The sequence below is a fragment of the Crassostrea angulata genome, chromosome 2, assembly GCF_025612915.1.
Source record: "Crassostrea angulata isolate pt1a10 chromosome 2, ASM2561291v2, whole genome shotgun sequence".
NCBI classification, from domain to species: domain Eukaryota; kingdom Metazoa; phylum Mollusca; class Bivalvia; order Ostreida; family Ostreidae; genus Magallana; species Magallana angulata.
This window is the reverse complement of record NC_069112.1, coordinates 24875590-24902530: the sequence shown is the minus strand read 5'-3', so window position 1 is coordinate 24902530 and position 26941 is coordinate 24875590. Positions and strand designations below refer to the sequence as shown.

The window sequence follows — 26941 nt, the reverse complement described above, 5'->3', positions numbered from 1 at the left end:
TAATGATAAAATACCTATCGAATCTATGTAAACATTGAAGCGGTAAGCCATAAAGCTGACTCTATCATATTCTATCACAATAAGCCACCTCAATAGATGAAAAACCTTGAAAGTTTATAAATGGTGATAGTTTTTCCACATTTGTGTGAAGTCAAGCAGTTTGTATTGGAAATATAATCAGTGTCAATTGAAGTTGTGGATGATTTAACTGTCCCAATGTGATATTGATCAGTAAACATGCTTCAACAGTTTGGTTTCGGACATTGAGGTGAAATATATGGCGATTTTTATATATTACAATATAATACTAACGTATGGTAATAACCAATAAACATCAAGTCTTTCTATGGGATCCATTTAGGACAGTTAGGTGAAAAGAATGGAAATATTCCTAAATTACTATTACCACTGATAGGGATCAGTAAAAAATCAGTTGCTTCCTTTCACATATTGAGGTGAATTTATCAAGTAAACTGTTTTACTTATAAGACTAACAAATTGTTAAAAATCAGTAGTTTCTTTGAGGACATTGACTAATGGAGGCGAAAAATGATGGCAATAAATGAATAATCCATAAATTATAAAACACTGAATTATTGTAGTAATGTAATTATGCAGTAAAAATCAGTGGTTTCTCTTTCAGCATTCTAACATGGGGTCTTTTCTCTTATTTTGTCTTGACGTATAAGTCTTGTGGTCAAGATGTCCAGGGCCGACTCCGGGGTCACGACCTCTGGGACCGACCACAGACTCAGGTGAAGCCAGTGTTTATATTCCAGGTAACACGAATGTTTGGACTAAGGTTTATCATTGACTGGCTCTGTCAGCTAAAAGACGACAAACAATCGGTCTACAATTACCGCCTCATGACTATATATCAGTCTATAATCTTGAGTTTGATGGCAAAGTGAAGCTAGATAATGTCATCGAGTTATTGATGGTAATAGGAAGGAAAGGTGTAACTGAATGATGTCTTATTTACCCAGCCTCCCAATTTAAACCCCCCCCCCTTCTAACAGCTAGAGTATTGAATCTTAATGACCCACCATGTCCTGCCCTGCCCTGCCCCTCCACCCCACCCCCATCTCATTTTTCACCCACCCTAAAACCAGCTGTCTTATTTGAATTGTCTAGTGTAGTATAAGGTTTAGTTTGGAGTTGAGCAATGTTTTCCCCCAGAATTACTGTAGCCTGTGTCCACACAGTGTGTGTATCCAGTGTGTGTATCCAGTGAACCTAAGAAACTCCAGGCTTTAGCGGTTATAATACATCTTAATCCCTTAAACAGAGTCCTTCATCATGATGGTCGACAGAGCGTTTGTGTTGCGATTAAATTCTAAAACAGATTAACTGTGTTTAGATCCACAACAGGACAAGAGAAGAGGAGGGGAAAACCTGGGACTGTATATTAAAATTTTTTTTTTAACTGTCTCCCTTACAATGTCAAAAACGCTGTGTAAGATTTGCAAGGTTAACTGGTTTTCATTTGCGGGAGTGATGAAGTATTTGCTGATCAGACACAAGGGGTACATATATCTACTGTTAGGAACAATAAATTCATGGCATGTGTAGGAAAATGCGTGTGGGGTTTCATTACACATTACATAATATGGACAATAGTTCGCTGATGAGTCCCCCATAAAACAAATAGCACTTACGGCATGTGTAAATTTGCATGTTCAAAATCTTATGTTGAAATGAATTGATGAGTTTTCTTTTCGGTTTGCACAATGCTAGACAAGCTGAATGGGAGAGACATGAATGTTAAAGAGTCCTAGAACCTGGCACAATAGTCTCTTGGAGAGGCTGTATTGGTTAGTGTGGATAATGTGTTTGATATGATTCAATATCTGTCAGTAAAGTAATATGACAGCTATCTTATGTAACAAAATTATGTGGAGCCAAGGTACTGGTTGGCAAACTGGTATTCACCCTAGCCCCCTGCACCCTCCTCAGTGATGCTTGAGACAATCACCTTCCACCCCCCCCCCCCAAAAAATGTTAACTTAATCACATTCCCCCACCCCTACACAGTTAAAGTGGTATAAATTGATCTTCCCTTAGAACTGAATTTCAATCTCTTCAAAAAAACCCAAAACAAAACAAGCTGGTATCTACTGACCTACTGACCTTGACACTTAGCTGGTATCTACTGACCTTGACCCAGCCTCCCTATCAACCCCTTTCTTTACATTATTACTTTTGTTTCTTCCTCTTGAATCAAAGACATTAAGATTCTCTCAGTCCTGTATATAGAATTAGAGCAAAAAGAAAATTGTCTGGGTTTTTCAAACGACTTATTAAAACAAACCTCCTTTTATTTGAATTTTCTGTTGTATGATCAGAGATACTGGTGAGAAAATTTGTACAACATCTCGACGTGCAAGATTTTTTTAATACCCACCTCGGAATTAAGCTATAATATAGCGCAGAGTCTGCACTGATTTAATGACTGGTTCTGAAGTTTTAATGGTGTCATGAAATAAAGATAAAAAATCCCCAATTCAATAAGAGATCCAGGTTAATAAGTGGTAAAACTTGATATTCCACCATATTGTGATTGATAATCACGATTTCCTTGGCAGAATTAGTACAGTCGTGCAGGTTCATTCATTGATGATTCAAGCAACGATCGCTTTCATGATAGCTTTGATGTAACACAGGAATTTTCAATATGTCTGTCACAGAGATTAAAATGCATTATGCATGTAGAAAGTGAATATTAAAAAAGGAGATTCTATTTAATTGAGCATGTCAATTATTAAAAAAGGGTTGTAGATTTCTTCTGTTATTCTAATGATAGGTTGAATGATCAATTATAGTGATTTAATCATTTTAGCATTGATTGATCGATATGATCAGAGAAAATGGTATCATAGCAATATACTACAAATTCAAAATATTGGACAGATTGGTATGTAGCAAAATGCAAAAAATTAACAGACAGACAATCAAACTGAAGATTAAGTTAAAAATGAAAACAGCCAACATAAGACATCAAACAGCTAATATTCCTTTGTTTGCCTCATATTGAATGTGGAGGGTAAGGTTTTTAGATTGAATCTCTCGTGGTCATTTTGTGGTTCGTTAGTGAAAATATTATTTAGAAATCAGTGAGCCTCAGACGGTTTTCAATATTTTGTTCCGATTTATTGTATAAGCGACAGTTAGGGTCGATTGTCATCAAATGCCATTTAAAATGCTGCGTCTTTTGTCCTATGACATTCATACCTTGTGACTTTCTAATTGAATTGCTTCCTTTGTGAAGGTTAATGGCTTCTTTTAGAGAAGCTCAATAGTATAGAGATTCGGTAATATATCCCCGCCTTGTGAGGGCAGGTTGAATCTTTTGTCTGAGTTTTCACAGAGCTCAAACATTTGACTCCGCCATTGGTCCAGTATTTTGTACTTTTACTTATTTGAATTAGCTGCGACCAGTCATCCGAGAAATTAAGGTGGTCTTCTGTCACGTATTTATCAATATGGAATTGTATGACCGTTACGTCACAGGGTGTACCTCTCAGTTACGATTACGCGACAGGCATGTAAATAATAAATATCTCGCGACATTGGATTTAAAACTTGTCGAGTAATCCTGGAATTTGTGTAAATAATGAAAAGTGTACTTCCATTCTTTGCAGTGCAAACATTTCACAGGTCCGGAATAACTAGATTTTTGGAAACTGCATGGTGTCTGTTTTGATAAAGAGCATGTCAAATGAATCATAAGCCATGTTTTGGAAATGATGATGATTTTATTTTCATATTAATGTTACATTCTCAAAACACTGTGAATAACAATGGTATTGTATTTTTAAACAAAGTTTGAACAACTCTGAGTTTGGTAGGAAGCATTATAAATCAGGGAGTCCTTGAATTCGAGAGCTTGTAACTCTATGGGTTTTTGTTCTTCTCTCCATCATGACTCCCTCCCCCCCCCCCCTTTTACCTGTGGAGTTCAGAGAAAGTCAAGCGCGATCAGATATTGAAAGTTGACACGTCTCTCCGAGTCCTCAATGTTTTAAAGCAGATTAGTTTTCTTGACACACCAGATCTCTCTCCACATAGCGGGGCTGCTAAGTTAGGTAAATATTGCCCCGTTATTAGGACTTGTCAAGTTGATTTTCTAAGTCTCGGGTATTTTCAGACACGGTTTTTAATATAGCGCCCAGGCTAATCAATGTCATAAGTGAGGCTTTTTTCTCTCTCTCTCTCGATATGTTCCTCTCATAAGCTATTGTTTACTTACGCGGCGTCAAAGTCTTTTCGGTTTTATTAATAAATTCTATAGGGAGATCGACAAATATGAAAAAAAAAATATATGTGCCAGTGATTTTTTTTTTCAATAAAAGAAGGAAGAATAAAAAAGAAAAGCTTTAACGTGATGTAATGACCCCAGACTTTGAAAAATGCAGGTCGGTCACTCCATATTTGTCTGTAAAGTAAATATTAGTGTTGAGTTGTTTGTATGGACTTTTGAAAAAAAGCAAACAAAAGAGGGAAACCTTTTTAAAGGGATATAGCGCTCAGAAATCCATTAAGCGTCCGTTTGCATCCAGTCAAACCAGTCGACAGCCATATAGATTTTCCCTCTCTCTGTGTTTTCTAAACACAGGTATTTTCAACAAAAGCCTCTTATACATATACATACCCATTCACCCAAGGGCAGGTAACTCCTGGTTTGAATTGTGAACAACTCTCTCACTCTCTCTCATTCACACTGTGTGTGTTTAGACGTGGTTTACACAGAGGGAGAGACTATTTGGCATTAGACATTGGATAGACCTGAGAATTTAGGGGGAGAGTAATTTTGTACTGTGATTCCCTATTGTGACATTTTTCATGGTTCCCTATGTTTTATCGATATAATGAACCTGTGTGTTGATTATTAACGACCGCTGTGATGTCATCGGATTCTGCTGGATCGACGTCCGCTGATCTGGACATGCTGGGTGTTCAGGTAAGTTCTTGGTGGCTGACCATCTTAGGAAATACCTGTCAGGTGAAAAAAAAATGTCTTTAACATGACCAGGTATTAAAACAGGTGAATGCAGGGTAGTGTTGTTTTAATGATCAGAAGGGTTTGCACAATGTGTACTTGTATCTGTGTTGGTGATTCCTTGTGGCTGACCATCTTAGGTCATACCTGTCAGGTGATCAATGTCTAAATTAGCATGACCAGGTGTAACAATGTATCCTCACCATTGGTTTGTAGGGTTGAGTTTTTTTTAATCATTAAGAGGGTTTGTTTTAGGAGATATAATTTTTCTCTACACACACCATGTGTCTGTGATACCAGTGCTGGCTGATTGACCATCTTCAGTTCTTCCAGCAATAATCAATGTCTAAGCATGTCAAGGTGTGAAAACAGTACCAACACCATTGCTTTATTGAATTCGGAGTAGGTTTTTTCCAACTGTAAGGAGGGTCTAGCACATATCTCTATGTACCTATAGTATTGGTGAATCCATATAGTGCCTGATTTGATCATCTCTAGACACTTACATGTACTGTCATTGTGTTTATAGAAATAATCAATTGTCAAAGGTTGGTGAATTGTAAAAACAATACCTTGTCCATTGGCTTCTTCAATGCAGGATAGGATTTTCTTTTAATTATAAAAGATAAATTTGCATGGATCTCCATGTGTACACATAAACGTAGTGATGAGTCAAATATCCACATGAGATAAGGAGGATAGAATTCAGTGTTCCTAGAAGAATGCTTTCTGATATGAATTGTCACATCTCTCTCTCTCTCTCTCTCTCTCTCTCTATCTCTGTGCTCTTTCTTTCTTTAATCTCTCATTTACTCCTTGCATAAAAACTGTTGTTGGGGCCAGGTTGTTTTGACAGTGGCCTCTGTGTATCCATATTGTTATTAGATATGCTCTGGTTTACCATCCTGTCTGCAAATATTTTCCCTGGACACACAACCATTCTGTGTAGCCCTGTAATAGGCTAGTGCATGGTTTTTATGAATCATTCTGCAGTACAAAAGAGACTGTTGTAGCAATTATACTATACAGATAGCTATATCGTTATACTTTTTGAAAGTACAAGGAATAATCTCTCTCTCTCTCTCTCTCATAAGCCTAAAATATAAGATTTCAAAATGTCTCTCTACATGCGAAGGGAGAAAACTCAGGTTTGCATGTCTGAAGAGACACATTAATCAATACTAGAGGACAGGTGTGTTGTTCTGATTTTTACCTGAGAGAGAAAGAGAGAATTACCTTTCCTATCACCTGGCAGTAGAGGTGTGATCGGCAGTGATTTGTGTGCAGCAGCAGCTAGCTGTCTCTGATTACCATAATCTGTCCATCTGTCACTCAGGGGCGGTCAGTGATCAGCACAGACCAGACTTACTTGACTGACGATTGACACCTGAATACCTGAGCAGGTATCTAATTATCACCCCTCAATGGTGGATCAGAGGGGCGGCCTCTAACTGAAGGGATAAAGGCTACTGGGGAGAAGAAAGATAAAGAACGAAATAAATGGAAAACTGACAGATATATATTTGTATTAAATTATGCTGATAGACAGATGTTGTGTTTATAGAGGCAGGCATTTACAAATAAAAGTTTTTTTCTGGGCAGTATTATATAATATTTTTGGTAAGCATTTTTCATAAGTCACAATTTTCATTGGAAAAAATGAAATTACAGAATTAAATGTTCATCATGTGAACAATGGTGATTTCTGCTATGTTAAGAATTTTCGAACCCAGATATGGATGACTTCAATAATTAAATGATGGATGTTTTACTTAAAAGCTACTTAACTGTATCAATGTGATATTCAAGAATTCACGAGTGAATTCTAAGGAATATTATTACCCATAAAAATTGAAATGTGGACGCTGAACATGAAATTGTGCATTCTCTCAATGGCATCAACTAATTCAACATTTGAAAATATTAAATAACTGTTTGGGGAATTAACTTGATGAAAATTTCATTTCCTAAAATTGATAGATAATGTGTCGAGGGAGATCATTTTAATTATCATTGTGTTCATTGTTTATTACCAGTCCTTTCACTATAGTAAACAGGTGATTATTGTTAAACTCTTGGTGAGCTGAATTCTTAATGACTGTTAATTACTTACAGAGGGATTCAAACTTCTCATTGACATTGATTTTCAATATTCCCCACACGTTCATGTATTTATAGGACAGCCAAACCATCATATAGTCAAATAGTTCTGATAAACAGCTTATATACTAACAATGGGAGACCTCTCGCCTCCAATAACTCATTAATCTGTGGAATTTTGTTTTGAGGAAACCTTTACCACATGTAACTGTTAAAGTACATGAGAGAGAGAGAGTGTTAAAGTACATGAGAGAGAGAGAGAGAGAGAGAGAGAGAGAGAGAGAGTAAAGAGAGAGAGAAAGAAAGAGAGAGAGAGAGAGAGAGAGAGAGAGAGAGAGAGAGAGAGGAAACAATCAGTTGATTTGATTAATTAAAGTACTTTTGATAATGATCTATACATCTCATTAATAAAAGTGGATCATAGATCTGATGGCCTCATTTACATAGTACAAAGCATGGCCACATAATTTAGTTAAAAAATGCTCTCAAACAAGGGAGAAAACTGGAGGTAATAGTATATGAAGATAGACTGTTACAGAACAATGTATCACATTCATGTATAAAGAAGTTTTTATACAAAAGTTGATATAATTCAACATTGATTTCTTTCCACCTACAGATGTTTACAATGACTTTAATGTATTTCTTTATGGTTAGATAGGATGAAATAAAATTGACAGTGCCAGAAATTAGTTTGAATAATCATCAACAATCGCCAAAAGAAAATTATTGAAAAAATTCAAAAGGAATTTTTTATTACTGTTGTAAAAAATAAAAGGTTCCTTTTTTTCTTCCCACTGTCTTTCAATGGAACATGACTTTTGAATGCTTGAAAGCAAGGAAATGAATTATTCCTTCTGAAACTTAAACTTTCTCTGAAGCCTGAAATCCCATGGAGGAGAGAACATAATCACTGTCTCCTTATTAATTAATGAAGTCATCAACCAGGACTTATTTTAATTAATATCTGAATACAGCTGCAGAAGTACTGTCGGCCCAGGGTATTTTACGGTTGTGCGGCAGACATTTTTCTTCGTTTAATAACTGAGTCTGTCACAGGTATATAGGCTTATACAATCTATACTCAAGTTAATTAAGAACTGAATCATGTAAGGGCCCATTTGATAATATAGAGCTGTGAATTATTAATATGCAAGTGTGCACGTAGCATCAGGATGGCCAGCAGACATTGTTAAATATTCAGAATTCAAAAGCTGCTGTAGGAGGTTTATTATACATATTCTGTATATTATATATATAGATATCTGATATTCAGGTGAAAATTGATCAGGTGTGCATGGATTTACCTTTGTTTTACCTGGACAGGTTTAACCCCAGGTAAATCGTCAAACAACCGCTGAGGCTGAACGCAGAACAAGATGGCTGCTGCTCTTTGTTTTAGATTCATCACATCTCTCCACTATTTTCTGTCATTGAAAACATTTCACACCACAGGGAGGTGCTAATTTCTTTTGCATCAAATTATCCTCACACAGTATCCTGTATAAAATCTTGTTAAACTCTCAAACCTGTTTTTATCATTTTTTTTTTTTTTTATTCTGGAGAATGTCATCCGAAGAATGATGAATAAATGTCCTAGTCATCATTCCCTATCAATATATGGTCGACAAAGCGAGACCGTTTTAAACATTTATGAAATTTATAGACAGGGACTCCGACTTTCCATAATGGAACTTTGTGTGTTCATCCAGGTGTGACCAGAAGAGATGAACTGCATACTATACATGATCAACCGACAAAACCATTATCGTTTGAAAATCACACACAGAAAAGAAAAAAAAAATCCTCGCATAAATGATGCAGGTACTTTGCTCGGCCTAGTGTGACGTTTTAAATTTTTACTTGTCAAATTCGCCTCCTTTTACTTTTTTCCGATCATAAAATCATGAAGGTGAAACAAACGTGTTTGTACGGTAAATGGATGAGGGAAGCTTACCACTCTGTAGAGTTACCTATAGCAAAAGGCAGGTGAAAAAAGCTATTGTTTCAATTGGCGAAGAATAATACCGCCACGACACGGAGATTGACAACTTATTAGTTAGAAATTATCACTTCGTTTTTCCGTGTGATTATAACTGAACTGTTATGGAAAACAACATCGTGTTCCATGGAGGCTGCTGAAAAATGATTACTGTTTGTTGTTATTTACGTGGATTTTTAAACATGTATTTGAAATCGGAGACGATGGACTCGCTTTGATGATGGATCAGATTTAGCGACAGTTCGTTTTAAAATTTCCTTTTTTTGTTACTTACGTGTGTGAATTCTGATGGTACATATTTACTGTTCGCCATGAGTTATCCCCCCTATGATATAGTTAATCTTCGGGTAAGGAACTTTTTTGTAAGTGTCCATTTTTATGCTTTGTAAATACATGTTTGGCCTCCATGTGAAACATTTTGCCTATTGATTAATATATTGCTTGATTAACAATTTTATTGTTAATTATCCCATGCTAATTATCCTTTTCTTTCCTTTTGGGAAGAGTGATCTTTAATCATGGTATTTATAAGTGAAATTTCACAAATTCCAAAATTTCAAGCTTTTTTGAGACCTAGAATGGGTTCAGAGAAAGAAACTTCTTTTAAGTGAAGATGAGAAGTACTATTTAATTGTTATTTTAATTAACATAATTAATGAACTAGTAGTCATAGATCATTGTGGAATGATGGCACTATATGCATCGCAAATACAAAAACAATAAAAAATGATTGCAATACCAAATGTCCTGTGTGACTGCTCAACTAATTAGCTAGCAGACATGAACTTTTTAAAATTAGGTTTGACATATTAAAGAGCAGAAAAAGTTCATATGAAAAATGAATTAAAATGCCACATCCATGTTTACTTGAAGAGACTCAGGGTCTGCATAGGAATTCCATCAACTGGTTTTTTCTGAACTTTGATATGGCCCCCTTGTTTTGTTGGTCATTATTGCATTTGAAGTACATGCAAAATTTACATGGAAATGAAATAACATTGAATAGAGGTTTCCATTTGTATTATATTGGTAAAGCCCTGTACCTTTAGACTCTTATGGTGTCTCTTTTCTCTCTATCTGATGAAAACCAAACTGCTGTTTCTCCAACTTTATTTGCATTTTTATGTTGATAGTTGAATGAGATATAACTCACTAATGTACAATATATAGTGTCAGCTGTGCAGTTCCCTCTTTTCATTACAAAAGATTGAGATACATGGTACAAGGAAGTACCTTAGTACATGCTTAGTATGTTATACATGTATAGATCTATTATAAAATGGTGAATAAATAAGGTTTATTATCTTTTATATAAACTGTAGTCCCCACGCCCACTCCCCACTTATGCTTCCTCAAAGCATAAGAGGAGGGGGAGGGGGTCAAGATTGAAAAGACAAGGACTCAAAAATGAATCATATTAATGTCTGACTTATTATTATGAAAGTTTTTGAAAAATTATAGATTTTGAGGCCCCCAGATAATGAATCACCTAATTGTAGCAAAGAGGGATTTTCAGTGTCAGAATGTGTGAAATGTATGCAAAATATTTCTCAGGGGTTATAGAAGTTGCAAAACTGGTTTGATGCTTGTAAATCCATGAAATCTGCAATAAATATGACAGATCACAGGGGAGACAACTTTGATCGAGTGGGTGATCTCCCTTTGACAGATTGATATTTATGGTTTAAATGAAATGCTGTTTATAAATATGTAAATTAGCATGAACAAGCACTTGCTGATCCAAGGCACTTTTAGGTAACTCTGCTTATTCATACTGGAAGTAGTTTTGTTTATTCCTGTTTTGATAAAAAGTGCAGTTGAAAAAGCATTTTAACATTTAAATGACAAATTTTCTGAAGAAATTTGTTATACATTGGCTGCAAATTAACCTGTTTTTATATGGTTCATTTGAGCATGAAAATTTGTCTATAGAATTTTTTTTCTTTATTTGATGGGGTATACGTTTTGTTGTTTTTGATTGAATGTTTACTTGCAATAAGTTGTATAGGCTTTTAATCTGATGCTTGACTTCATGTGCTGGTGACATTAGAATTATTGCTTTAAGTAAGTGTTCTGCACTCATCCAAAGTCTTATTGGCTAATGCTTTTAAGTTCAAGAAAAATAGGGTAATGAATGTGAAAGCAAGAGAATCAAAGAGTTTCTGAAAGATCCGGTTATTTTAATAAAGAGTGTTTTATGAAATGATAATGTATGGGTATTATTAAGTTATAGACTTCCATGCTTTTAAGACGTCACGGTATACATTTTTGAGACTTATTTATTAAGTAAAAAAAATAGGAAGTTATTAAAAGGAATTTTGCTTCAACGATTATAATAAAAGCTCCCTAAACTCAAAACAGTCTTAACTTAATTTAGAGAAAAAAATGTTTGAAAACTTTGGTATTTTACATTAAGTGTCACGTTTTATAAAGACATTGATAAAAATTAAAAGCTCTGAATTTCATTATGGGACTCTTACACAGACCAGACAATTCTGTTGCTTAATAAATGAAATAAAGTCAAAAGTTTACCTCTATATATACGCATTATAAAGATGAATTGGGATTCATGTTACACTACAGACCTTAGTTGTAGGTCATGCTCTAGACTGCATCCATTCCAATGTACATGTATATGAAATCAATATTTTACTACTGTTAATATGTCTATTTTGTAATTGGAATTACAGTTCTAGAAGGTAAATAAATAAAGCCATCACTGCTAATGAGAGTTGAGATGCTTTTGAGATTTAAGATAAATAATACAAATCATTAATATGACATGTTATTGGGATGCGAGATATACATGTATCTGAGATGTTGATCTTAAAACTACAAAACTGAAATGCATTCTAACAAAGTAAGTGCATGCAAACTCAGGTTACATCTGAGATATCATGAGATGCTTCTGAGATGTGAGATGATTCTGAGACGTGAAATTGTTCTGAGATGTAAAATATACAGGATCATCTCCTCTGAGGTGCTGCGCTTCTCTCTCAGGTTCGAACAAATTGAGGTGGTCTTGAGATGTGAGATTGTTCAAGATCCCCCCCCCCCCCCTCGAGATACTATATTCCTCTCTAAGTTCATACATAGTGGTTCCCAAGTTGTGATCATCCTCTCTGAGGTGCTATATTCCTCTATATAGAGTTCAGACTTACTGAGATCTCAAGGTAGAACCTGTTTAACCCCCCAGACCCCTGTAGATTTGAGTTCTTGTCAGTGCTGGCTTGAAGTTCCTTGTCAGAAGATAAGGCTGTGGTTTCTGTTATTTTTTTCAATGTCAGTGATGTGTGGGATCAGTGAAGTAGAGTGATATGTAAACATGTTAGCAGTGCAAACTTTATCACTTCGAACTGACCGCCTAAATAAAACCCATAGAGCTTCTGGTGCATTACTGTAGTACATGTTTTTGGATAATTGTTTCTTCCCATGGTTCAGCTCTCCGTTTTGAATTTGTTGCGCTGAAATTTAATGTTCGCCCTTTTTTTAATTAAAGTTTTCTAGGGGCCATTTTGTTTGTTCCATTAACTTTAGAGAACCAAAGATGTGCATTTCCTATGGGATTTATAGAATCTTTTAATTTTTTTTTATACATTTTATCGTCCAACCAAACACAGAGTGACAATATTTCCATGGGAATTTGTTCAGAATAGGAAAAACCACAAGGATTATGTTCAGTCAATTTTCTCTCTTTGATGTCAAAATCAGCTTTTTAAATTAACCCTCAACAGATCCTATGATATAATCCAGGCTGCCTAGACTCTTGGAGCCTAACTGTGTGTTGCACAAGCAAGTCAAACGCTGGAGTGATCCATGATAGTCAGCATCATCAAAAGGGCCCTAGGATAATTAATTTTGTCTACAAGACAAGATAATATCAATTAATTTTTAATTCAAATGGAATTAGTTTCAGGCATGCAAATTTGGGTCCTAGTTCATGGTTAATTACACCCAGGGGATTCTGGGCTATTCTTGGAGGGGGGTCCTTAAACTTGGAGTTAATTACAGAACCCCAGAACACCCATCCACATCAGCCCTCCTAATTGACTTATTAGCAAACAGTATAGTGCAGTTTTTGGGATAGGAAGGCTGGGGTGTAATCAGAGCTAGATGTGTTCTGTTTCTGATGGGAGTTAATTGGGTTGTGATAAAGACCCTGGCATATTTTGACCCTTAATTCTTGTTAATCTAGAGTGTTTTGACATTTTGATCATCCATTGAATGAGATCCAGTCAAAAGAGTAAAAAAAAAAAAGATACAGAAAATCTGTGTACAAATAAAAAAAACACCCATCAAATGATGGCAGGGAAGTCTAAAAAGGGTTCTACTAATTAGAGGGGGTTTTCCAGTCCTCTTTTCAACTTGCGTATTTTCAGGGGAAATTTGAAGAATGAAAATACAAAAAAAGTTTAACAGATGGTTGGGTAAAAGGAGCTTGAAGAAATGAAATTAACTGAACAAAAAAGCTTTCTAAGTAAATGGTTTTTAGCACAATTTTCCTTCTTTGTGTCTAATTAGAATTTTACTCTCTTTTATGTCAAAGTGCTGTAGTAAAATAAAAAAGAAACGAAATGGAAACAAAATAATTTCAAAAGGAGTCTAATCCATTGACATAAAGGCTTTGCAGGAGTGTTTAAGCTGCTTGCTTTTAGTCAGAAATTAAAACATCCTATATTGTGTAATGGAGTCAGCAAGGTGAGAGAAACAGCCCAGACAATGGAGGGTTGCATGTGAAAGTATAATTTGGATTAAAAAAAAAACGTGTTCCCTTATAAGTCAACTTTCCCCAGGGAAACCTCAGATAGTGCTTTTATCAAGGATGTAGGCTCAGTAGCTACAATTATACAACATCAGCATTAAAGGAAACTCAGTCTGAACTTGCTATACTCCAAAATGTTTACATTGACAAGGAGTGTTTTAGGGATAATTTTTTGATGACCCAGAATTTGATTTCCTGTATCTCAAATTTAGGAATATTAATTTAGAACATCGGAATCTAATTCCACTTAAATATACTTGGTGCTTTCTTTTTTTTTTTGGCCTTTAAAAAAGCACCAAAATACATTTAGGCATTGGTAATTAATGCTAAGCTTGCATGTGGTTTCAGGCAACAAATGAACTTAACAGTGCTGGCCAGTCAATGAATAATATATAGCTACGGAGTAGGGAAGAGGGTTAATAGTTTTCCCTCAGTTCGCAGGTGGCATTGTTAAGTCGATTCCCAAATAAAGAAATATAGCAGTCCTAAAATAAGCGACATGTTCTCACTCGACTGCTGGAAAAAGAAATAAAGATGGAGATAGAAGATGGATATTTATGGAAGAAGTCTCCTACAAGAGTTATGCCCCCTGCCAGTTGTTATTGATCTAGATTAGGATGAGTGTAACAGATCTATTGTGTTGTGTCAACTAAATTACATCTCTCTCTCTCTCTCTCTCTCTCTCTCTCTCTCTCTCAGCAATGCATTTTTTTTAAGAAATACAACTCTCTCAGAGCAATGCATTTTTTTTTTCAAGAAATACAAATTCTACCTTCAAAATAATATTAATCTTGAACTAAGTATCTTAAAATTTGAAGATGTAAAATGGATGAATTTCCCTTTGAATTTATTGTATAACTTAGTACAGATCTTGTTCTTGAAATGACTCTGAAACCTGAATAAACATCGTGTGAGAGTATTTAGTAATTGATTTTCACCTGGAGATGGAGAATAATTGTCCTAATTGGGATATTGTTTTGATGCCTGGTATAGACTCATCATTATACCTGCGCTGTCTGCAAATCTTATAATGTTAATGTCAAGGACTGGGGCCCATTTGTTTTTCCTGTTTCCATTAGTTACGTAAATTAGCAGCATTGGCGATATGCAAATTTTAAACAGTAGAGCTGTAAATTTCACCTTACGGAAAAATATGTTCTCTCTTTCTCTCGGTGTGTCTCTCACCGACACTAAAGCTCTTAAAAAAAACAAAAAAACCTTTGAAGATTGTTTCATCGATCTTTTAAAGTGAAGGGAGAAAAAATGTAAAAAAAACAGAAAAAAAGGAGAGAAAGAAATAAAATAAAACATGCATGAGAGGTGGTCGTTTCTAACATCAAACCGAGGGTTGTTACATTATGGATGACTACGGAGAGTTCTGTCTGTATATCTGTTCCTTTCACGGAGTGCAGCGCGCATCTATCTTTGTACAATGAGGTGGTTGTTTGATGAATTACAGCACAAAATAAACGAAAGAATCGTTTCGCAATGAAAAGTAGAATATTCCCGCTCCAGTTTTATTCTTCAAAGCCTCAGAGGATGCTACTAATGGGATATGGAGGAATATCTTGGTCTTGTCAGAGGGTTTTGTTTCGCGTCTGTATAAAGAGAAATTAAATTTGATTGTTCCTGTGTATTGGTCTCTGTTTCTGCTCTTACGCCATAGAAAATGGCTACTGTATTGTGAGCTTAATTCAATCAATTAATTCCGAAACGTGGTTAAAAAAATTGTATCGATCGCATACGGAAAATCGGTCTTTATTTACGGCCAAATTTTAGAGTTATTGTTGTATTACACATTCTTTTGATCCCCTCGATCAAAACACTCTTTTGCCCAGAATTGAGTACTGAAAAAAAATTCCCAAGGGTTATTTTGTAAATTCGGCAGTGGTCTATTCTGTAGAATTTATCTTGGGTTCTATGAGCATGACATCCTCTCTCAGAATTTGTGTACTAATAGTTGTTGGTTTGTCATTGCTCCTATATGGCAGTGTTATAAATTGTGTCAATAATGTCTCTTAAATATTTCATAATCTTTGACTTCCATTGATATAACTTGATATTCATAAATATATCCACAATCATGTGTTTTAACCTATCAAAAAAGAATGGGGAAAAGTGAAGCTACTTGTACTGTTGAATATGGACAAAATTTTTCTGTTTTTTTCTGTGTCTTTTTTTCCATTCTTTGTCCATCTGTCAGCTTGCATTTTATTATTTATATCATAATGTATAATCATTCTTGCAGTTTTAATGAAATTAATGAGACAAATGTTTCAATGAATACAGCAGATTCTATTGTACCTCTGAGGCCCCATCCATATTCTGTTGACTTCCACGTACAGTTCAAAAGGGAGCCGTTTCCGCACGAATTGGTTATGAATGCTGATAGTGTATTAGTGATGTCTTAGTTCAATGTCTGTCCATTGATGTCTGCCAGGCAGTATAAATAATGGAAGGAAATTGACAGCCATTAGAAATTGAATTTTTTGTTTGATATTAGCCATGCAGTTCTGTTGTATAGGTTTAAACGTTCGTGTGATCATGACAAGGTTTTTTTTTGTTTTATGTATCACTGAAGCTTGACTGAATATTTCTGTACTCCGAGGCGTCAGCTGAAAACAAGGAGAATATATCGATCGTCGTAATTTATTGATGTGAATGTAATTATATAAACCAATGACACGGAGAAAATAATACATTAACTTTTCTATAGAGGGCTTTGATCTGTAGTAAAGGATTTCAACATCTACAGCCGATTTAAAACCCTTACCTCCCCCAGGTTTTTAAGGAAAAAAAGACACCCCTTCTGCCCCAACCCCAACCTTCAATTTCCCTTGCCCCCACTCCCCCCCTCCCCCCCCCCTCCAAAAAAAAAAAGAAAAAAAAAAGAACCTTGAAATCAGTGTTATCAAAGAAAATCATTTACCAAAGGTTAACGACCTTGACATGAAATACAAGGTGATAAAGATTAATTGAGATGTAGCAGAAAGACTGAAGTGAAGTTTTGTTTATTATAAAAGAAAACCATATGGATGAAAATGAGGGGAAATGGTGATAGGATGGAACTGACCATATTGTAAACAAAGGAGAGCTTTGATGATGAGTTATTGTTGATTGTCGTATTTAGATATTTTCAGGGTTATTTAGGGCAAGTTGATATCAGTTGTCGATCATTTTGGATGCAGTTCAGTCTTAAATTCTCATTCTAGATTCTTAAAATATAAAGCTTAAGACATTGGTAAATCAAATTTGTGTTCTCTAATCCTGATTCAAGGATGTGCGTTCTGATTTTTACGTGCTTGTTCAGCGGAGTTAGAACTTTTTGCCCAGATCACAAACATGTTTTCTGAAACCACCAGACTGATTCAAGTTGCAAAACTGACAACATATTTTTTGAGTTAGCTTTGATAATCTTTTGAGTTATAATGCCCTCAATATGATATATATATTTTTTTATGTATGTGTTAAGGAAGGATGAAACAGTTATCAAAGTTAGATAATAAGGAGAGATTGCCAGGAGTTCCTACTGCTTTATGAATTTCTGCCAACCATTTTTCAAGGGAGGCAATCCAATATCAATTGAACAGGTGCTTGTTCAAGGGAGATAACCCATCAGAATCCTTTTCATGAATCTCTTATGAACTCGATTAATCATGTTTACTTCATAGCTGTCACAAAAGTTGCAAAAATTCTCGTAATCCCTGGAATTCATTGACAAAGAGTGGGACCATTACATCCCAAAAGGCTCAGCTGCATAAAATAAAATGTAGGAAAAGCAGTTAGGTTTTTCGTTTGATGTGTTGCATAACAGTAGGGTTATTATGAGGATCAATGAACTTGCATAGAAGCTGATGGAAGAGAATACTCAGAGATTTGATAGTCTGGCCCTCATGAAAGGTGTGAACACTTGAAGCTGTAATAACAGAGCCACATTTACATTCAGTTCAGCTTTTAGTCTCATGTTCTTCCATGCCTTACTTAAATGTCGGTTAGTCCCAAAAGGGATGATGGTTTGTAGAGAATATGTTGTCTGGTGTCTGCTTGACTTTTGTAAGATGTTGGATGGCATTAAGGTGGGTAGAATCAGTACTGGGTGAACGAAGTAAACAAGTCTGGGCCTTGAATAAGATTGTCGTGGATTTTCTGACATCAAAAGTAAACTTTAATCAGGTCTTAATCTTCCAACATCTAAAATGTGATTTATCGCCAGCATGGTTGTTCTTTAAGATGTGACAATTCAATAGCTCTCAAGCGGAATTCTTGAAGAAGCATCGCAGTTGTAATGTATGATATTGTGTGAGAAAACTTGATAATTAGCAGAAGTGGTTAGGAATTATTGTCAAAGGAACCTGATTATTAAATCAATTTAGTGTGACAGAAGAAGTATTTATGGCATCAATTCCATCAGGAAGAGTTCCTGAAATCAATGAAGAAATAGTAGGTTTCCCTGACATGAATTACCTCCCTTGATCAGGAAATGGACCATGAGTTATCTTCCCTTTGTATCTTTAATTGATAAAGAGCTGACATCTTTGTGTAAATATTTTCATGTCTGTTTTAACATATTCAGAGCACAGACTGATAGTAAATACTGCTACAGATTTGTAAGATAGAATCCATCTGCGAGTGAAATGAATTTGTCACACAAAATAAACAGTGGGATCCAATTTCGCAGTTGATATACAATATGCTCGTATCTTATTTTTGAAAGAAACAGCATGGATGACTGATCCATTATAGCCTGTATTATGAAGTGTGTAGGGTTTCATGCAATTTATGTAATGGATGATGTTGAAATGAATGAAAACAGGGGGAAATTGATGAAGGCATGTTTTTAGGGCAACTTAACTCCAGTCAATGCAATCTTTTAGGCAGATGATGGAACTGTTCAATCTTAACTCACTGTCATACTCATATGTGCTACTGCAGGGCATAGCAAACTCAGAGCTATTGATATTGCATCCAAGAACTCATGGCCTGTATTTGGAAGAGAAATGGTTTCAGTGGGGGAGGGGGGGATAAGAGTTGGTCAAATTAAGGCATCAGGAAAATGTGTCCCAGGGGCTAGAATTATGGATTAGTCAGGCGGTCTGTTGGGGAAAATATTAGAGTGCTGTGAAATTTGATCTTGGCACAAGAATTTCATTGATGATAAGAGCTAGAAGAAAGAAAATGGGGAAACTGCATGACTGTATAGTTGAATGGATTGTGACGGAGATACAGGGTGACTTATTGTATATAAATCCTAGAATAGTTTAATAATAGCAGTGAGTTTTATCTCAAGTTAATGGAAACTGAATTGATTTATCATGATTAGATAATAGTACAGGGGAATTATTAATGAAAGTGTAATTACTGTATTACAGAATGTTATCATTTCTATAATGAAATGATCAGTTTGATTGATATAAGGTGAGATATTTTGGTCCTTCGGAGGTGAAAATTGCTGCCTGCATATTACACATTCTCAGTTTAATCATCACACTTGGTCCTATATGAACTCCCGATGACCAGAACCAAGCTGATTTTCCAGTGTTTGGGGACCAATGCATGACACACTAACTACTGTGTGGAACCTATGTTCAATAGCGCCTTGATCAGGCCAAACTAACAAAATAAAAGCTATAGTTAGGTCCCGTCTTTGTCATGGCTCTTTGAAACCAGTGGTTGGTGTTCCGCAATTAAATTGTCATCCTGTGGTTTCATCATGTGGTATTATCACCTACATCAAAAAAACGTTCCTGCAACACATGTTCATATCAAGGCTCAGAATCTATTATGAGAGGAGGAATATGTAATAAGTGCACAATCACGGTTTTCAGGTCTTAAAGTTTTAGTAGTTTGAGACACAAAGTGATAAGAGAAACCTATTTTTTTTTCATTAATTAGGAGTTTGTGCTTTGTATACTAGCTGTATATTCCTCCAGGATGGATATATATGTGAGTCTCAAGTCTTCATGTTTTAGTGGATTGGGACTTGGGAGACCCATTGTAATAAAAGGATCCTCTCTCTATTAAGAGATCTGCCGTTGCTCATGCTCTGTTACGACTCCAGGGAAGGAGAGGATTTTAAGGGGGTAGAGAAAAATACGGACGCACCTGTCGCCACAGAGACAACAATTTGTAACTCTGTGGTAGCGTATGTGACTTTGAATCCAAAAAAAAAGATCCAAAACGCCTTATCATTCGGAGTTTGAAGATTTTTTTTGTCAGATTCTGTTGAAGTAGGAACCCTAGTGGTTTAATGTGGGAGGAAATAAATATTAGTCTTTGGAGGGAGATCCTGTGTGTGCCATATATATTAAATCAAGGATATGCTCTTGGGGAGAGCAGTGTTATTTAATGCAGGAAAGGTTCTATGGTGTACGTTTGATATTGAACCCACTGGATGGAGGTATTAATGTGTGCAACTTTAATATGCTTACAGGACACTAACAGTTGATATTCATACATCGTTCTAAAGAATTTTTCAGGAAAAGGTGGCATATTTACGTTTATCTGTTTTGTGTTGGAATACTTTTTGTGAGGATCTTAGAAGTTTACAATATCTGGCTCTATAAATTGGATTTTATGGCACAAATATAGCATCCTATTTGTATGGATTTTGGAAAGCTGTTTTCTTTGTTTGTCAAGCATCCGACAATATTTAGATGTTGATGTTTCTCTCTCTGAAGTGTTGAACCAAAAGTCTGTGATTTGACAGAAATTTGAGTCTTCTCATGGATTATATATATTTGAGTATTGTTAACAACCCTTGAAACTTGTGTTGAGGAAATTTTCTTTGGAGAGTCTTTGAAGAGACAAGAGTTCTTCATAGATTTTAAGACAATATTGTGACACTGTCGTGATTTAATTATTTACGCTGATGACACTCGGATCAATACTGCATTATATAACGAGCACAGCGAGTGCAGCATGATGCTGAAATTCCAGGTACGAGATTCTGGAGTCAATGGCTGTTGTTTTTTTTCTCTCTCACCGTTTTCCTGTAATTTCCTTCTTTTTTTCTACCGACTTTTAAGGAGAAATCAATCTCGTTGTTAAACATGTTATGGTTTTTTTCTTCATAATTAGCACTTGGTTGATTTTTAAATGCATTTGGGACACAGATAATATCGACAATGAAATCAGCACTAGCTATAATCTTCTAAATGTTGAAAAATTGATCAACTTCTTAATCCCACTATTTCTTGTTTTTGGAGTACAAATGCACAAATATAATGTTGTGATGTGTACAATCATAATACCGGTACACGTATATGCTAATTTCTGCAGAGACAGGTCGAAATTTGAAATTCATATTTTATTTTCATGTGGTTTTGATCAGGCATTTGGTTAATTGATGGCTCCTTCCAATCATTTATATGAATATGAAATTTGTGTATCGGTGAGTTGCATAATTGGAAAACCATAAGCCCACAGAGAGAGAAAAAAGTACACTTTGAAGGGGCGAGTTGACGCTAGCACAATTTAATAACATGTCATGCAGACATTATGCAATGTGAAAGAATGTTTTATTCCTGTCAAGGTAGATTTAAATTCAGTAGTGATAAAACGGATAGATTAAAAGAACTTTACCATCCACCCATTATCCTACCTACCCCTCCCCACTCATCTATGCATGTCTATTTGGTTGCAAATAAGCAGAATTTACAATTAATTGCTGAGAGAGAGACGATTGAGGTGTCACTCTTTGATTTTAATGCAGAGTTTTGGTTTATCTGAGCTTATAATTTTCCTCCATTAATGGACAAATGGATGGAAAGCTATTTTTTTAGAGCATCTAGATAATTTTTTTCTAACAGAAGTTTGAATGGCTAGCAAATCTTATTTAAAAGAAAAATTTAAGGGAATATTAAGATAGAATAAGGGAGGTAACCCCCCTTGATCTAAATTAAGAGTTTATTTTTTACTGAATGCTCTCCCTTGGTGGTCACTTTTGTATTGCCCCTGTGAAAAATAGATCGAGTTGGACACAGGGCTCAGAGAGTAAATGAGGAAATAATGGGTCTCTTTATGGCTGCTCTGTTCTGGAGATCAATAACTTTCAATTACTATGAACTATCTGAGAGGAATTAGGCTATCATTAATTAATGAAGAAGCAACCCCTTGGTTCAATAATCTCTTTATAGAATAGGCAAATAATGCAACCTCCCTACCCATGTACTTAATTTGTGGTGACATATGATCTGTTAATTAGTTGTTTTGAATTAGAGTATCATTATTTGATGAAGGAACCTCTCTTTCACTGTATTCAAGCTCAATATTATCTCATGAATATCATCGCAAACAACCAACCCTAAACCTGTGGTGACTTACAAAATATCTTATTAATAATTAGTTGTGTACCCAGTGTAAGGGTGAGAGAGAGAGAGAAGAGGGAAAGAGGGAAAGAGAGAGATTCTTTGGGGACTGTCTCAAAAAGTTCCTCTGTGATCAGAAGGGCAGATTTATGGGAGGTGAACTGCGGGAATCCCCTTATTAACTTTCTCACGCCAAGATCTTCCAATCTCTCCAAGAAAATTAGCTGGGCTCTCCAGCTATGAAATTTTTAATATGACAATAAACAGGGAAAATAATTATTGCAGTTAGCAATTTTCGTCCAAAAATGGACAGTAGAATTAGAAAAAATGTGTTGTTCTTATGAACTGTGTTCAACAATATATCAATTAGTTGTGCATTGATATTCAGACTGAATGTTGATTGACAATTTTCAATGAAAAAAGTACTTTTAGAAAACTGAATCTCTTTATATGATAATGAAGAGTAAATAATTTGTAAAAAACTTTAGTATCTGAAGATCTTGCCTGAAAAGATGCTTCTTTTTATTTTGAGTTTAATTAAGTTAGTGAGATCGAGATTGAAAATAAAATGAACAGCACAATTAACCCATTTCAATCTATCAATGGTGCTTATGCAGCTGTTCAATTAATATCAAAGAATTTTGGCTGTGCATCCACAATTATATCACATCCATTTTAATCAAATTTGACATTTATTTTATTGTCAGCTATTTAGTACCTCTGTCTTATGTATGATTTTGTTGTGTTTTCCAGGTCCGCACCCTGTTTGTGAGCGGGCTGCCTATGGACGCCAAACCCCGGGAACTCTACCTCCTATTCAGAGCTTACAAGGTAAGGTCAAGGTCATAACCATAGTAACCTTAAAATTCCCCTAAAAAATTGACGTTAACCAGTTACTTCCCTTTTTTTTCCCTGAAACTTTAAAATTCATAATTATTTCTTGTTGATATTGTTGATTTTAAGGTGAAATCTTAGTAAACTTGTTTTTAATTTTCTGTATCAAACACGCTTCAAAGTCTCATTCAGCCTACTCGTTTCTAGATGTAAAATACAAAGTCTGGATTTTGATATATAAAGAGCTCTCACGACTGATCTCAATAGGCAGACAGTGATAATTATGACTTTGTCTGGAAGCTTTCTAATTAAGCCTTCCTAAATAACAGATTTCTGGGGTATAGGGTGGACAGGTGCGGGGTTCTTATTAGTATTAGTACATAGTAGCAAATGTCAGGCGTCGACCTTTAAGTTAATACTTTTACCTATAAATCATCCATGTACAATGGTTTAGAGCAAATAAACTAAACTTAATATGCCACATAACACAGGATGTATGAATTTCAGGGCATAAGTTAAGTCATAGTAAAAAGGTCATTATCAACTTGTTGTATCTACAGTGTATTGATTTAATAGATAATTCATTGAGTATTTATTGACTAGTTCTTTTGACAAAAATTCAACACTCTGCAATAAATGTATATAAACCTAGCATTGGTTTATTGATCTACCCTTTATGTAATCAACATCCTGGAAATTAAGATATCTCATTCATTGATAATGCTGCATTTTTGCAAACTGCTTACTACAACTTCCAGAGAACATACCGGTATATAGTATAAAACACATGTACAAATAAGGGAGATCTGACAAATATAATGATATGAATAACAGGCAGAATCATCACTCATTTTGACAAAGGCAGGTGCCCTTTATTATGATACTGAGAGTTGAATAAACAAAGCTGTTTACAGTGTGATAACATGCAGGGACAAACAACATGCCTTGACTGATCAATTAACAAGAGCTACTGGTGTATTGGTATTTGTTTCTGTATGTGAACACTTAATTAACCCTTTTTGTGCTGGGATCAATTATATAAATGGATGTGGAAAAGGGTTAGCTTGGGTGCTGTGTCAATGTGTGCTACCATGTGTGTGAGTGTGTGATCCCAAAAATAATCCCAAATATTAACTGCTCCCTCCCCCAATAAAACTTATAACTTATTAATAATGAGTGCTCCCCTCCTCAGCTGTTATGTTACATGTAGAAAATTACTCAGAATTATTTGCTGCTTTTGTAATTTTTTCCCTCCCCCTTTTTTGTTTACTGTGGATGATGCATTGCAATTAATTAGTTCCCTATTTTCATGCAATTCTGAAATACTTTTATACTCTCATATGCAAATAACACCAAAATAAAACATTTTTTTCCTTTTATTTTCTCTGTATTAATATTTTTTCCACCAAATTTCTTACTCTTTACAATTCATTTTTTGTACAGTCAATGAAAGCACTTTTTTTAAAAAGTCATGATCTATATACCACCAACAAAATTTGAGAATTATCATTGTTACACAAATAAATCATAAAATTTTTGGATGATCTAGGCTAAATAATACACTTTCAAATTAGTGTAACAGTATGTTTTAATTTTAGTCACAGTTCCTTTTTGAAATAACAAAACATACCGTTTTTTTTATAATTCACAATTTGAATAAGAATTGCAACAACATCCTCATAAAATCTCTCACTGTGTCTGTCTGTGTGTCTGTAAATATCTGACCACAAAAGTTCTGCTTCCAGGGTTATGAAAACGCTTTATTAAAGGTGATGGGAAAACCTGGCAAAAATAACAGTGTAAGTTCAAAGGTCACCGTCGTCATAACAGCACCGTCACCAAAGTAACAATCACATTGCGTTCTGGCTGGCAGCATTCACTTGTCTAATGGTTTTTACATGTACAAAGGGTTATGGCCATTTTTAACTGAATTAAAAAAAGATAATGTAGCATGCTAATTATGTGCAAGACTAACTTAGTTTCTTTTTGCTAACCCGTTAGGTTTGAATGCGTTTGATTAACTCACTAATATTGTTTTTTATATGTACATGTTTACAAGTGTCGTCTGATGTTTCAGATTATGGGTTCAGATAAAAGATGCAATGTCATTTTAAGAAGCAATGACTGGCTTTGTGATCTTTTTCTGAACTTTAGGTCTGAAGCTATCAGCTTGATGCTAATTCATAATGAGTTCTACTTAACACTGGACATCCCAATCTCAGATCCTTTCAGGTTTGCAAATCAATTGACATCAAAGATGAATGACACGTAATTTGAAGATGGACATATTTCGAATGACCTCAAAGAGTGAATTTATATAAAATATCTAATTTGTTTCTTATGTAAAGAAAGGCTTAAATTTTATTTGTAATGAAACCTGTTTGAACGAAGAGTGTTTCGATATAAACAGGTTTTCGTTGTAATGGGGTAGAGATGTGTGTATGCTTCCAGTGTTGTAGTTGAACAACAGCAGGTCTGAGGCGTAATGTCTGATGTCACATTGTAACTCACCAGGCACTCATGTTGCGAATGATCACATGTTTATTTTACAGGGATATGAAGGTTCTCTGTTAAAAGTCACAAATAAAAACGGCAAAAATACCTCCGTAAGTACTCATCACTCGCCAATCCGTTACAGAGCATCCTGCCACCCCTCATTATATGTGTGGGGTCATTGTCACAGAGATTTGGACTAGTCCATGTGTGTGCTGAAGGGGTGATCAGGATACAATTTTAGCTGACTAATCAAAATGTTATACACAATATTGTCCATTTTATGACAATCATGATCACTAGTAAACTTATGAGAAAGAAAATGTACCAAATTTATATATTGTGTGATTTGATTAGACTGTATATTGGTCAGCTGATCTTGTAAGAAGTTTATTCTGTAATGCGATTGGTGAAAAAATCTGCATGGCAGTCTGACTGTGCATGACTGTAGGTGGTGGTATATTATTCAAGAAAATGAAATGTACGCCATGTCTTCTTTTCTAGCAATACCAGATGCCCTCCTTCATCTTATATGGCATTTATCTGTCTTTTTTTCTGTTCTTCTGTTCCCTCCATTATGAAACCCTTTCCTACTCCTCAATCCCTCTGTTATGTGATGTTAGATATTAATAGGATTCTCTCCTTCATTTACCTTATCCTAAATCCTCTGTTTTTGATGCCTTGAAATGTCTCTCCTGTTGTGTATCCATCATAAAATGCCCTTTTATACTGACTTGTACATTATATATCTGCTTTCTGGTTACCCAATATTAGATTTCAAAGTTGTTGATTGGCTGTCTAAAAATAGAATGTATTTGACAGTAGTTTTAATTCCTGTGTAACTTTATTTGTTACTTTATCTAGCATAAATGATAATATGATAGAAATAATTTTGAAAAGAATTTGTTTTGAATAAAGTTTTGTCAATATATTTTGTATATGCATGATTGCAACAAACTTTTGCATGTCTGTTTACAGTAAACATTAATAGTCAATAGCGACCTTTACCATTGATAAGCAAAATTAATAAAACTTGAAATCTATTTGGCCACACAATTAATACAGATGTATGACAAGAAGTCTTTAAATTACTTTTTCAATTTCTTTTCTTGTTGAACAGATATTGATAGTGGTGTTTAAAATCTCTATCTTTTATCTTATATTCATAGACCTTGATTTTGTCTGTTAACCCAACAGCTGTCAGTTTATAAACCCCTCCAAAGTTAAGAAGTCCTGAATCTGATATACATGCAGAGATTTTCCTCCCCTAAATCCAGTTTCCAGTATTCCTGATCTTCATTCATTCATTCTCTCAGAGCCTCATCTCTCTCTCTCTCTCTCTCTCTCTCTCTCTCTCTCTCTCTCTCTCTCTCTCTCTCTCTCTCTCTCTCTCTCTCCTTACTTTTTTATTGATCATTTAACTATTACTGTAAAGAAATATTCAG

The 26941-nt window shown here is 35.0% G+C and overlaps 1 protein-coding gene across 25 annotated transcripts in view; it reads left to right on the top strand.

Moving 5' to 3' along the window:
- LOC128172558 (uncharacterized) overlaps positions 1-26941 on the top strand; it is a 73136-nt gene that overhangs the window by 29673 nt on the left and 16522 nt on the right. For 14 of the 25 annotated variants that reach the window (XR_008242310.1, XM_052838321.1, XM_052838329.1 and 11 more), the window contains exons 2-3: positions 22923-23000; positions 25556-25609. Coding sequence is in view for 24 of the 25 variants with exons in the window: in XM_052838321.1 (XP_052694281.1) it covers positions 22923-23000; positions 25556-25609 (132 nt within the window). In the remaining variant the exon portion in view is untranslated. Of the gene's footprint in view, positions 1-3942; positions 4961-9265; positions 9449-22922; positions 23001-24748; positions 24803-25555; positions 25610-26941 lie in introns of those variants that run through there. The other 11 variants (XM_052838315.1, XM_052838339.1, XM_052838330.1 and 8 more) reach the window with 7 other exon arrangements.